The 13,433-nt window shown below is 36.2% G+C and overlaps 2 protein-coding genes across 5 annotated transcripts in view; one reads left to right on the forward strand and one right to left on the reverse strand.

Moving 5' to 3' along the window:
• Nucleotides 1–13,433, forward strand: part of rapgef4b (Rap guanine nucleotide exchange factor 4b) — a 73,689-nt gene that overhangs the window by 34,865 nt on the left and 25,391 nt on the right. For all 4 annotated transcript variants that reach the window (XM_067458971.1, XM_067458970.1, XM_067458972.1 and 1 more), the window contains 2 exons: nucleotides 63–127; nucleotides 540–646. In XM_067458971.1, coding sequence (XP_067315072.1) covers nucleotides 63–127; nucleotides 540–646 — 172 coding nt within the window. The remainder of the gene's footprint in view (nucleotides 1–62; nucleotides 128–539; nucleotides 647–13,433) is intronic.
• hs6st3a (heparan sulfate 6-O-sulfotransferase 3a) overlaps nucleotides 1–13,433 on the reverse strand; it is a 292,872-nt gene that overhangs the window by 19,247 nt on the left and 260,192 nt on the right. The gene's annotated exons all lie outside the window — the stretch shown is intronic.

Below are 13,433 nucleotides of genomic sequence, written 5' to 3' on the forward strand. Positions count from 1 at the left end.
AACATACACATTCACGAGACATCAGTGAGGATTTCTCAGCAGTTTCTTTCTGTTTGATGCAGGAATGCCAGACAAAGACAATCTCAACAGCGACCCTCTCAATTTTATGTCAAAAAACCTGAATAAGGTAGGATTGTCGTACATGTTCCTATTTCATCACCTTTACGTTTGAATGGGTTATATAGAATCAGCTTTTATTTATTTATTTATTTATTTACTTGATCTGCCACTGTTTCCTGGGAGTGACTGTAGAACAATTTTGATGAGTAATTTGGCAGTAATTCCTATTTCCATCACATAGCTCAAGACTGCAGACTGTCATCACCTTCATTTTATGCCAGTTTTGTATAATTAATTGAATTTAAAAAATCTTTTGAATTGAAAAAATCCTTTGTAATTTATATTTGCAAATTGAGTGCAGGCGATTAGATCTCAGTGCATGTGTTTGTGCTGTAATACATCTGAAAATAGCATGTGGATGAGTGTTTTCTAGGCCTCGCTCTCAACTTCCTCTCTCTCTCTTCCGAATATTGGTTCAGGTGCCATCAGAAAAGATTTTGAGGGCAGAAAAGGTCCTACGTAATGCTATACTGGCCAGAGCTCCCCACATGATCAGAGATAGAAAATATCACCTGAAAACCTACAGGTGTGTGTGTGTGTGTGTGTGTGTGTGTGTGTGTGTGTGTGTGTGTGTGTGTGTGTGTGTGTGTGTGTGTGTACTTGTCTACCTATCTAACAGGGGACCTTGGCGTCGTTACACACTCACCAACAGGGGACCTCTGAGCCAAGAGGGGACATTTTTCAAGTCCCCTGTTGGTCATGCATTAAATCATGTGAAAATGAAGTAAAAAACTAAAGAAATGCTCTGGTGATTTTTTAAATGTTTGACCAAGTAAGGAACTACAGGTGTGTGTGTTTAAATCATGTTAAAATCAAGAAACAACACTCTGGTGAATTTTTAAAAATTTTGACCAAGAGGGGACCTAAGAGTGTGTGAGTGTTTAAGGCCATGCTCAGCAGCTCCCCTGTAGGCTGGAGCAGGAACTGTAATAGCCCTTAAACACACGTCGTTTACACACACACACTCCTCTATTGTTTGAATGGCCTGCTGTCCTCTGACTCTAGAGCTGCTGTTTAACAGGCTGCTTACTAAAGGAACAAACATTATATAGATTATATCTCTTTACTAAATACCCTGACTAGTTTCAAACTTTGCATTACTTTAAAATTAAATACTACAGGATCCAAGAAAAAACGATTAAAAAATCTAAACAACCAGGATGTAATTAGAAATACATCTGCCATCAAAATGTGTGTGTCCTCAGTTTCTACAAATAAATATAGTAAATACCATCCATCATGGCCGTGGAGAGACCGTGAAACTTTATAAAATTATTAAGGGATCTCATTCAATGCTTTTGTAAACATTTTTTGTTTCTGTGTATATATATATATAACATTTTAATGACAGTGGCCTATAATTATTGAAAAATAATGCATTATTTTATTTATATATAAAAAAAAAGGTACGGTAAATGGGACAAACTTTGCATCTAAAGTTCTTTTAAACAAGTGTTAACATAGACATTATTAAAAACATTTTATTTTAGCCAAGTATTTGTAAAAATAATGTGTGACTTTTGGCCCATATAAAAGGCCCATCTTACCACCTTATACATTTATGAGCTTTTTAAACTAACCACTTTTGATTTATTTATGTTTAACAAAATGATGCAGGTCCCCTGTTAGATAGTAAATCACGACGCCTGTGTGTTTGCTGTGACATTTCTTATCATCATAAACACACTGCAAAGATTTAGAGTTTTTACAGCAATAACTGAGTTTAAAGGGTTAAATCAAGCAGAAATAGCTCTCTAATGTATTAATTGCAGGTCATTATTGAATAGTGATTACGTTACACACACACACTGACTCAGGTCCCCTGTTAGATAGTAAATCACGAAGCCTGTGTGTTTGCTGTGACATTTCTTATCATCATAAACACACTGCAAAGATTTAGAGTTTTTACAGCAATAACTGAGTTTAAAGGGTTAAATCAAGCAGAAATAGCTCTCTAATGTATTAATTACAGGTCATTATTGAATAGTGATTACGTTACACACACACACTGACTCAGGTCCCCTGTTAGATAGTAAATCACGAAGCCTGTGTGTTTGCTGTGACATTTCTTATCATCATAAACACACTGCAAAGATTTAGAGTTTTTACAGCAATAACTGAGTTTAAAGGGTTAAATCAAGCAGAAATAGCTCTCTAATGTATTAATTGCAGGTCATTATTGAATAGTGATTACGTTACACACACACACTGACTCAGGTCCCCTGTTAGATAGTAAATCACGAAGCCTGTGTGTTTGCTGTGACATTTCTTATCATCATAAACACACTGCAAAGATTTAGAGTTTTTACAGCAATAACTGAGTTTAAAGGGTTAAATCAAGCAGAAATAGCTCTCTAATGTATTAATTGCAGGTCATTATTGAATAGTGATTACAATACACACACACACTGACTCAGGTCCCCTGTTAGATAGTAAATCATGACGCCTGTGTGTTTGCTGTGACATTTCTTATAATCACAAACACACTGTAAAGATTTAGAGTTTTTACAGCAATAACTGAGTTTAAAGGGTTAAATCAAGCAGAAATAGCTCTCTAATGTATTAATTGCAGGTCATTATTGAATAGTGATTACGTTACACACACACTCACTCAGGTCCCCTGTTAGATAGTAAATCACGACGCCTGTGTGTTTGCTGTGACATTTCTTATCATCACAAACACACTGCAAAGATTTAGAGTTTTTACAGCAATACCTGAGTTTAAAGAGTTAAATCAAGCAGAGATAGCTCTCTAATGTATTCATGGCAGGTCATTATTGAATAGTGATTGTTACACACACACTGACTCAGGTCCCCTGTTAGATAGTAAATCACGACGCCTGTGTGTTTGCTGTGACATTTCTTATAATCACAAACACACTGCAAAGATTTAGAGTTTTTACAGCAATAACTGAGTTTAAAGGGTTAAATCAAGCAGAAATAGCTCTCTAATGTATTAATTGCAGGTCATTATTGAATAGTGATTACGTTACACACACACTCACTCAGGTCCCCTGTTAGATAGTAAATCACAACGCCTGTGTGTTTGCTGTGACATTTCTTATCATCACAAACACACTGCAAAGATTTAAAGTTTTTACAGCAATACCTGAGTTTAAAGGGCTAAATCAAGCAGAAATAGCTCTCTAATGTATTAATTGCCGGTCATTATTGAATAGTGATTATGTTACACACACACTCACTCAGGTCCCCTGTTAGATAGTAAATCACGACGCCTGTGTGTTTGCTGTGACATTTCTTATCATCACAAACACACTGTAAAGATTTAGAGTTTTTACAGCAATACCTGAGTTTAAAGGGTTAAATCAAGCAGAAATAGCTCTCTAATGTATTAAATGCAGGTCATTATTGAATAGTGATTATGTTACACACATACTGACTCAGGTCCCCTGTTAGATAGTAAATCATGACGCCTGTGTGTTTGCTGTGACATTTCTTATCATCACAAACACACTGCAAAGATTTAGAGTTTTTACAGCAATACCTGAGTTTAAAGGGTTAAATCAAGCAGAAATAGCTCTCTAATGTATTAATTGCAGGTCATTATTGAATAGTGATTATGTTACACACACACTGACTCAGGTCCCCTGTTAGATAGTAAATCACGACGCCTGTGTGTTTGCTGTGACATTTCTTATCATCACAAACACACTGTAAAGATTTAGAGTTTTTACAGCAATACCTGAGTTTAAAGGGTTAAATCAAGCAGAAATAGCTCTCTAATGTATTAAATGCAGGTCATTATTGAATAGTGATTACGTTACACACACACTGACTCAGGTCCCCTGTTAGATAGTAAATCACGACGCCTGTGTGTTTGCTCTGACATTTCTTATCATCACAAACACACTGCAAAGATTTAGAGTTTTTACAGCAATACCTGAGTTTAAAGGGTTAAATCAAGCAGAAATAGCTCTCTAATGTATTAATTGCAGGTCATTATTGAATAGTGATTATGTTACACACACACTGACTCAGGTCCCCTGTTAGATAGTAAATCATGACGCCTGTGTGTTTGCTGTGACATTTCTTATCATCACAAACACACTGCAAAGATTTAGAGTTTTTACAGCAATACCTGAGTTTAAAGGGTTAAATCAAGCAGAAATAGCTCTCTAATGCATTAATTGCAGGTCATTATTGAATAGTGATTACGTTACACACACACACTGACTCAGGTCCCCTGTTAGATAGTAAATCATGACGCCTGTGTGTTTGCTGTGACATTTCTTATCATCACAAACACACTGCAAAGATTTAGAGGTTTTACAGCAATACCTGAGTTTAAAGGGTTAAATCAAGCAGAAATAGCTCTCTAATGCATTAATTGCAGGTCATTATTGAATAGTGATTACGTTACACACACACACACACTGACTCAGGTCCCCTGTTAGATAGTAAATCACGACGCCTGTGTGTTTGCTGTGACATTTCTTATCATCACAAACACACTGCAAAGATTTAGAGGTTTTACAGCAATACCTGAGTTTAAAGGGTTAAATCAAGCAGAAATAGCTCTCTAATGCATTAATTGCAGGTCATTATTGAATAGTGATTACGTTACACACACACACACTGACTCAGGTCCCCTGTTAGATAGTAAATCACGACGCCTGTGTGTTTGCTGTGACATTTCTTATCATCACAAACAAACTGTAAAGATTTAGAGTTTTTACAGCAATACCTGAGCTTAAAGGGTTAAATCAAGCAGAAATAGCTCTCTAATGTATTAATTGCCGGTCATTATTGAATAGTGATTACGTTACACACACACTGACTCAGGTCCCCTGTTAGATAGTAAATCACGACGCCTGTGTGTTTGCTGTGACATTTCTTATCATCATAAACACACTGTAAAGATTTAGAGTTTTTACAGCAATAACTGAGTTTAAAGGGTTAAATCAAGCAGAAATAGCTCTCTAATGTATTAAATGCAGGTCATTATTGAATAGTGATTACGTTACACACACACTGACTCAGGTCCCCTGTTAGATAGTAAATCACGACGCCTGTGTGTTTCTCTCCTCAACCCCCACAACCCCCCACTCACAATTTACATTTCAATAAGGGAGACTTGAAAAACCAGTTTGTGAACCACAGGCCAATAGAGCTCAAACTACCAATGTGGCAGAACCCTTCTCAAATAAACTAGAGAAGATGCTGGGATTTGCCCTGCCAAATTAAACTAAATTACAGTTTTTACAATCGCTAGGCCACGTTTCTCAATACTTTGGTCATTTTCAAAACTTGTTCTCCAAACCAACTTTCTGCTTCACAGCAGTTATTTCACATTCAAAATCCACAAAAACTAACAAAACACTTAATTCATGTCTCAAATCAAGTGCCAATGATCCACAGTTTAGCTTGCACAGACTGAAGTTGTGATCACTCTGTGAAGAGTTTTGAAAAAGTGACCAACATTTGTTTGACAAATTTGAGAGTGCCAGAGACTTTGACTAAGGAGAATATTCTGAGCACACTGTGTGATGTTATTGAGATCTTTTATGAAACTTTTTAGAGGTGACAAAAGTGAGAGTTCCAGAGTATCTAGCTGAAGAAAAAAGTCTGAGCACAGCGTGCGATACTGTTGAGATCCCTTCTGAAACTTTAGAGGAGACACATATGAGCAATACAGTCTCTCTAGCCAAGGAGACAAATCAGAGCATAGTATGTGATGTTGTTGAGATCTCTTATGAAACTTTAGTGGAGATAAACATGAGAGAATGTCATTTTTTGTCTCAGGATAAACATGTGAGAAGCAGGAGACTTAGCCTTATGTCTCAATTTGATGTTCACTTGATCTCATTTCTGTCTAGGAGAAAGATGTGAGTTGAGAAGGAGATCTCAGGTTTGATTTTCCTTTCCTCTAGGTTGGCCTTTGGTTCACAAACTGGGTTTTTAGGGCCCTATAAAATCCGTTTTATTTTTTCCCAAATTCCGTTTTTTCCGTTTTAATTTTTGCAGATTCCTTTTTTTCCGTTAAAATGTTTGGTAATTCAGTTTTTTTACCCTTTACTGTAATTTTGGTGAAAAAAGAGTTTGCTTTTAATGTTAATATAATACAACATAAAACAAAAAATAGGAATGACCTTAAATTTATCGAGGTAACAAACATCACATTTACTTTTTAGGACAAATATGATATTTGACATAACACAGCACTTCAAATACTTCAAATATTAATGGTTATTAGCTTTAAACTTTCCGGTAAAATAAATTATAATAGTTTATATAAGTTAAAATGAAAGTGCTCCATTAGCTTTTTCTTTCAAGTATTTTTTTTTTAAAAAGAACTAAAAAAAAAAAAAAATCATAAGAATCATATTTTACAGTACTCTTAAGTACTATTAAGTAAAACATTTAAATTTGAAAATTAACATAAAAAAAAAAACATTGCACCATGAAATCATGTAGTGAATTGTTCTGTGTGTTTAACAATCACCATTATGATATCCAGAGCTGTGAAAAATAAAAATACACGAAAACACAACACTGCCTGAAGTTTTTTTCCCCAACTTCAAAGGCCCCTTTAAATGATTAAAACTAGATGCTTAATTTTAACTTTAAGGTTACTTATCATGTAAACTACCCATATAGAGCATGTTAAATGCATGTTTGGAACAGACTAACAGAGGGGAAAACGGTCGCATTTGCAGCAGATATGCATTGCTGCCTAATGTGCACATTATAAATCAAAGCACGAGATGACAGGGGTCGAGCAGAACACCGGAAAATCTGACAGAATGGACAATATTTGTCTGTCTGTGCAATACACGAGCGCGGCTCACGCTCTCCATACGGAAAGCTTCTGCGCCGCCTGCGCGTGCAGTGTGAAACCGCCGTTAGCGTCGAGTTTCTTAACGCTGCCGAAAGCAGAGCCGTGGAGACCAACTTCGCCATACTTTCATTGTTTTGACGGGCGAGCTGAAATGACGGGAGGGGTTGTGTCGCGAAGATTTGCTTCCCCCGGTCTGCACTTTCCTCAGACATACGTTCTCCACCCACACGACACAGAATTTCATTACAAATATGTAAAATTCCGGGGAAATCTGCGTTAACACCAGATTCCGCGTTTATATGCAGATTTCGCGTTAATATGCCAATTCCGCGATTCCGTCCGCGATTCCGTGATCGCGGAAATTATAGGGCCCTAGGTTTTCAAGTCTTCCCTTATTTATTATTATTAAAATGTAAATTGTGTGGATCTACTGTGTTTGTGGGCCCAGTTTACAGCAGTTAGTTCACCTACAAATGAAAATTACTGATTTACTCACCCTCAAGTCATCCCAAGTGTATATGACATTCTTTTTTCAAATGAATAAAATCTGAGTTATTTAAATTTATATTAAAAAAGTCCTGGCTCTTCCCAGCTTTAAAATGCCAGTGCCTTGTCGGTCCATAAAAGTGCATCTAACCATCATATAACTGATCCACACAGTAACTGATCCATAGACTAAAATACTAGCTTTCGGTTTTCAGTGCCACACGAATCACATTGAGCTTAAAGGACAACTCCGGTGAGAAATGACCCTAGGGGTAATTAACAGATGGTTATCGAGTAGATCGTTCTCTGGGATGCGGTTTCATGAAAATCGAATTTAAAGAGTTTTATCTCTAAACACAGATTAGCTTATAATGTTTGTCTATGGGGCATGGAATAAGTGAAATTAAATTGCTAGTTAATACCACTAACAAGGCTCAAAATAACCTCACACTAACAAGGCAGCATAATGAGGGTCCCTACATGCAAACCGCAGCATTGAGAACTTGTTAGAGTACAAACGGTTTAATAAGAAGATACTTTCTAAAGACAGTACATTACACGTTTACAGACTGCAGCCATCTTGGAAAACAGTCTCGACGACTCGAGCCACGAACGTTGTGCTAAGTGAGCTGATCGATAGGAATTAAGTTTGTGAAATCTAATTACATGGACTTTTTTTTCTTTTTTTTTCTCTACTGCGTTCAGTGCTTTCTTCCGGAAACAATGGCCCATATGAGATTCCAAGTCACAGTTCATCACTTAGCACAGCGTTCGTGACTCAAATCTGTTTTTAGAGATAAAACTCTTTACACTTGATTTCCATGAAAACGCATCCCAGAGAACGATCTACTCGGTAACCATCTGTTAATCACCCCTAGGGTCATTTCTCACCGGAGTTGTCCTTTAAAGAGTAACCCTTCTTCACCCATGAATCCTTGACGTATGTGCACTGACAAACACAGAAGAGAGAAGATAGAGCTAAACAAAACTTAGCGTCAGGGGTTACTCTTTTCATAATAACACTAAAACACAATTTCTTTCAATAAAAATAGTTTGTTTAGTCTATAAAGTTTAAAATATGGACATTGTTCTTACACAAACGTGCCACTTTGCTTCAGAAGGCTCTTCATTACTCACGTGCTATATGCGTGAACACCTGAAGCACACGCCCCGAAAGCTGTATCTATGACAGTCCACGAATGCTAAACTAAAATGCTAAAATTAATACAAAATTATTTTTTAAAAAATAGGAAGTATCCCAGTAAACATAGTTGCTTATGTCATAGTAGGTTCAGTTAAGTGAACATACACTTTGAGAAAAAGTAACTTTAAAATTATTAACTTATAAAAAAAAATATATATATATATATATATATATTTTTTTTTAATTATTTTATTTTTTTACAGTGAGGACAATACAGTGTTATATTACAACTACTGACAGACCGTCCTGAAAAGCACTGTTTATTTCATGTGTATCATATCTTTTGTGTTTATTTGTGCTTTCACTTGTAATGTGTTTGGGCTAGTGGTTTAGATGTGCTCTTGATATTGGAATAGAGAATAGTGTGTGTGTTGAGTTTGCTGCTCAACCCCCCCACCAGTCATTTACATTTCAATGCATGAAGACTCTCACAGGTGAGACCAAGAAGCTCACTACTGTTACCTGTGTCCTAGACCAAATACACTGCCAAAAATAAATTGAAATTACATGATGAAATGAAATTACAATCGCTAGGACATATTTCCCAATATTTAGGAGAACTGAGTGAGGAGTTTATAAATTTGCTAACCAACTTTCAGCTTCACAGCAGTTAATTTTACTTTTACAAATCAACTCATTCTTCCAGAGCACTAGCAGCGCAGGTTTACATCAACACTAACATCAGGGACATTATACAATTAAAATGTCTTTACAAAACTAGAATGACACTCTCTGCTGCTTATAATTCACTGCATGCTTACAGTACAGTACAACATTATTCCTAAGTTTCCTCTTTTGAATGGATGGTAATGGCCTAACACTTGTGTTGGTGTTCAGTTTCATCAAAGTTGCTTTGATAGTGTTTGATTTTTTTAGCAGTATAAATTGCATTACAGTATTACTGTATACATGTTGTAAATTGCTGTCTCATTCAGTTTTGTATTATGTTATTGTTTTGTCCATAAGTTTAACACTTTTGAAAACAGCATGTAAGGATGTGCGAATTGGCCTGTAGAACAAAGATTTGATTGTGTTTGTGTCAAAGTGAGAAAAGATTTCAGGTAAATTGAAAGATGTTGCCATTGAATGCATTTTTTGCTAAAGCAATGTTGATCCACATTTAAGCTGTGATATAAAATGTTCTTTTACAAAACATTTCTCAATAATAAACACACTTTTTCAACTTTTTCAACTCTTCACACAGTGATCACAACTTCAGTCTGTGCAAGCTAAACTGTGGATCATTGGCACTTGATTTGAGACATGAATTAAGTGTTTTGTTGGTTTTTGTGGATTTTGAATGTGAAATAACTGCTGTGGAGCAGAAAGTTGGTTTGGAGAACAAGTTTTGAAAATGACCAAAGTATTGAGAAACGTGGCCTAGCGATTGTAAAAAATGTAATTTAGTTTAATTTGGCAGGGCAAATCCCAGCATCTTCTCTAGTTTGTTTGAGAAGGGTTCTGCCACATTGGTAGTTTGAGCTCTATTGGCCTGTGGTTCACAAACTGGTTTTTCAAGTCTCCTTTATTGAAATGTAAATTGTGAGTGGGGGGTTGTGGGGGTTGAGGAGAGAAACACACAGGCGTCGTGATTTACTATCTAACAGGGGACCTAAGTCAGTGTGTGTGTAACATATTCACTATTCAATAATGACCTGCAATTAATACATTAGAGAGCTTTTTCTGCTTGATTTAACCCTTTAAACTCAGGTATTGCTGTAAAAACTCTAAATCTTTGCAGTGTGTTTGTAATGATAAGAAATGTCACAGCAAACACACAGGCGTCGTGATTTACTATCTAACAGGGGACCTGAGTCAGTGTGTGTGTAACATATTCACTATTCAATAATGACCGGCAATTAATACATTAGAAAGCTATTTCTGCTTGATTTAACCCTTTAAACTCAGGTATTGCTGTAAAACCTCTAAATCTTTGCAGAGTGTTTGTGATGATAAGAAATGTCACAGCAAACACACAGGCGTCGTGATTTACTATCTAACAGGGGACCTGAGTCAGTGTGTGTGTAACGTAGTCACTATTCAATAATTACCTGCAATTAATACATTAGAGAGCTATTTCTGCTTGATTTAACCCTTTAAAACTCAGGTATTGCTGTAAAAACTCTAAATCTTTACAGTGTGTTTGTGATTATAAGAAATGTCACAGCAAACACACAGGCGTCGTGATTTACTATCTAACAGGGGACCTGAGTGAGTGTGTGTGTAACATAATCACTATTCAATAATGACCGGCAATTAATACATTAGAGAGCTATTTCTGCTTGATTTAACCCTTTAAACTCAGGTATTGCTGTAAAAACTCTAAATCTTTACAGTGTGTTTGTGATGATAAGAAATGTCACAGCAAACACACAGGCGTCGTGATTTACTATCTAACAGGGGACCTGAGTCAGTGTGTGTGTAACGTAGTCACTATTCAATAATTACCTGCAATTAATACATTAGAGAGCTATTTCTCCTTGATTTAACCCTTTAAACTCAGGTATTGCTGTAAAAACTCTAAATCTTTACAGTGTGTTTGTGATTATAAGAAATGTCACAGCAAACACACAGGCGTCGTGATTTACTATCTAACAGGGGACCTGAGTGAGTGTGTGTAACATAATCACTATTCAATAATGACCGGCAATTAATACATTAGAGAGCTATTTCTGCTTGATTTAACCCTTTAAACTCAGGTATTGCTGTAAAAACTCTAAATCTTTGCAGTGTGTTTGTGATTATAAGAAATGTCACAGCAAACACACAGGCGTCGTGATTTACTATCTAACAGGGGACCTGAGTGAGTGTGTGTGTAACAATCACTATTCAATAATGACCTGCCATGAATACATTAGAGAGCTATCTCTGCTTGATTTAACTCTTTAAACTCAGGTATTGCTGTAAAAACTCTAAATCTTTGCAGTGTGTTTATGATGATAAGAAATGTCACAGCAAACACACAGGCGTCGTGATTTACTATCTAACAGGGGACCTGAGTCAGTGTGTGTGTAACGTAATCACTATTCAATAATGACCTGCATTTAATACATTACAGAGCTATTTCTGCTTGATTTAACCCTTTAAACTCAGGTATTGCTGTAAAACCTCTAAATCTTTGCAGAGTGTTTGTGATGATAAGAAATGTCACAGCAAACACAGAGGCGTCGTGATTTACTATCTAACAGGGGACCTGAGTCAGTGTGTGTGTAACGTAGTCACTATTCAATAATTACCTGCATTTAATACATTACAGAGCTATTTCTGCTTGATTTAACCCTTTAAACTCAGGTATTGCTGTAAAACCTCTAAATCTTTGCAGTGTGTTTGTGATGATAAGAAATGTCACAGCAAACACACAGGCGTCGTGATTTACTATCTAACAGGGGACCTGAGTCAGTGTGTGTGTGTAACATAATCACTATTCAATAATGACCTGCAATTAATACATTAGAGAGCTATTTCTGCTTGATTTAACCCTTTAAACTCAGGTATTGCTGTAAAAACTCTAAATCTTTACAGTGTGTTTGTGATTATAAGAAATGTCACAGCAAACACACAGGCGTCGTGATTTACTATCTAACAGGGGACCTGAGTCAGTGTGTGTGTAACATATTCACTATTCAATAATGACCGGCAATTAATACATTAGAGAGCTATTTCTGCTTGATTTAACCCTTTAAACTCAGGTATTGCTGTAAAAACTCTAAATCTTTACAGTGTGTTTGTGATGATAAGAAATGTCACAGCAAACACACAGGTGTCGTGATTTACTATCTAACAGGGGACCTGAGTCAGTGTGTGTGTAACGTAATCACTATTCAATAATGACCTGCAATTAATACATTAGAGAGCTATTTCTGCTTGATTTAACCCTTTAAACTCAGGTATTGCTGTAAAAACTCTAAATCTTTGCAGTGTGTTTGTGATGATAAGAAATGTCACAGCAAACACACAGGCGTCGTGATTTACTATCTAACAGGGGACCTGAGTCAGTGTGTGTGTAACGTAATCACTATTCAATAATGACCTGCAATTAATACATTAGAGAGCTATTTCTGCTTGATTTAACCCTTTAAACTCAGGTATTGCTGTAAAACCTCTAAATCTTTACAGTGTGTTTGTGATGATAAGAAATGTCACAGCAAACACACAGGTGTCGTGATTTACTATCTAACAGGGGACCTGAGTGAGTGTGTGTAACATAATCACTATTCAATAATGACCTGCAATTAATACATTAGAGAGCTATTTCTGCTTGATTTAACCCTTTAAACTCAGGTATTGCTGTAAAAACTCTAAATCTTTACAGTGTGTTTGTGATTATAAGAAATGTCACAGCAAACACACAGGCGTCGTGATTTACTATCTAACAGGGGACCTGAGTCAGTGTGTGTGTAACATATTCACTATTCAATAATGACCGGCAATTAATACATTAGAGAGCTATTTCTGCTTGATTTAACCCTTTAAACTCAGGTATTGCTGTAAAAACTCTAAATCTTTACAGTGTGTTTGTGATGATAAGAAATGTCACAGCAAACACACAGGTGTCGTGATTTACTATCTAACAGGGGACCTGAGTCAGTGTGTGTGTAACGTAATCACTATTCAATAATGACCTGCAATTAATACATTAGAGAGCTATTTCTGCTTGATTTAACCCTTTAAACTCAGGTATTGCTGTAAAAACTCTAAATCTTTGCAGTGTGTTTGTGATGATAAGAAATGTCACAGCAAACACACAGGCGTCGTGATTTACTATCTAACAGGGGACCTGAGTCAGTGTGTGTGTAACGTAATCACTATTCAATAATGACCTGC

The sequence above is a fragment of the Pseudorasbora parva genome, chromosome 12 (assembly GCF_024679245.1).
Source record: "Pseudorasbora parva isolate DD20220531a chromosome 12, ASM2467924v1, whole genome shotgun sequence".
NCBI classification, from domain to species: Eukaryota; Metazoa; Chordata; class Actinopteri; order Cypriniformes; family Gobionidae; genus Pseudorasbora; species Pseudorasbora parva.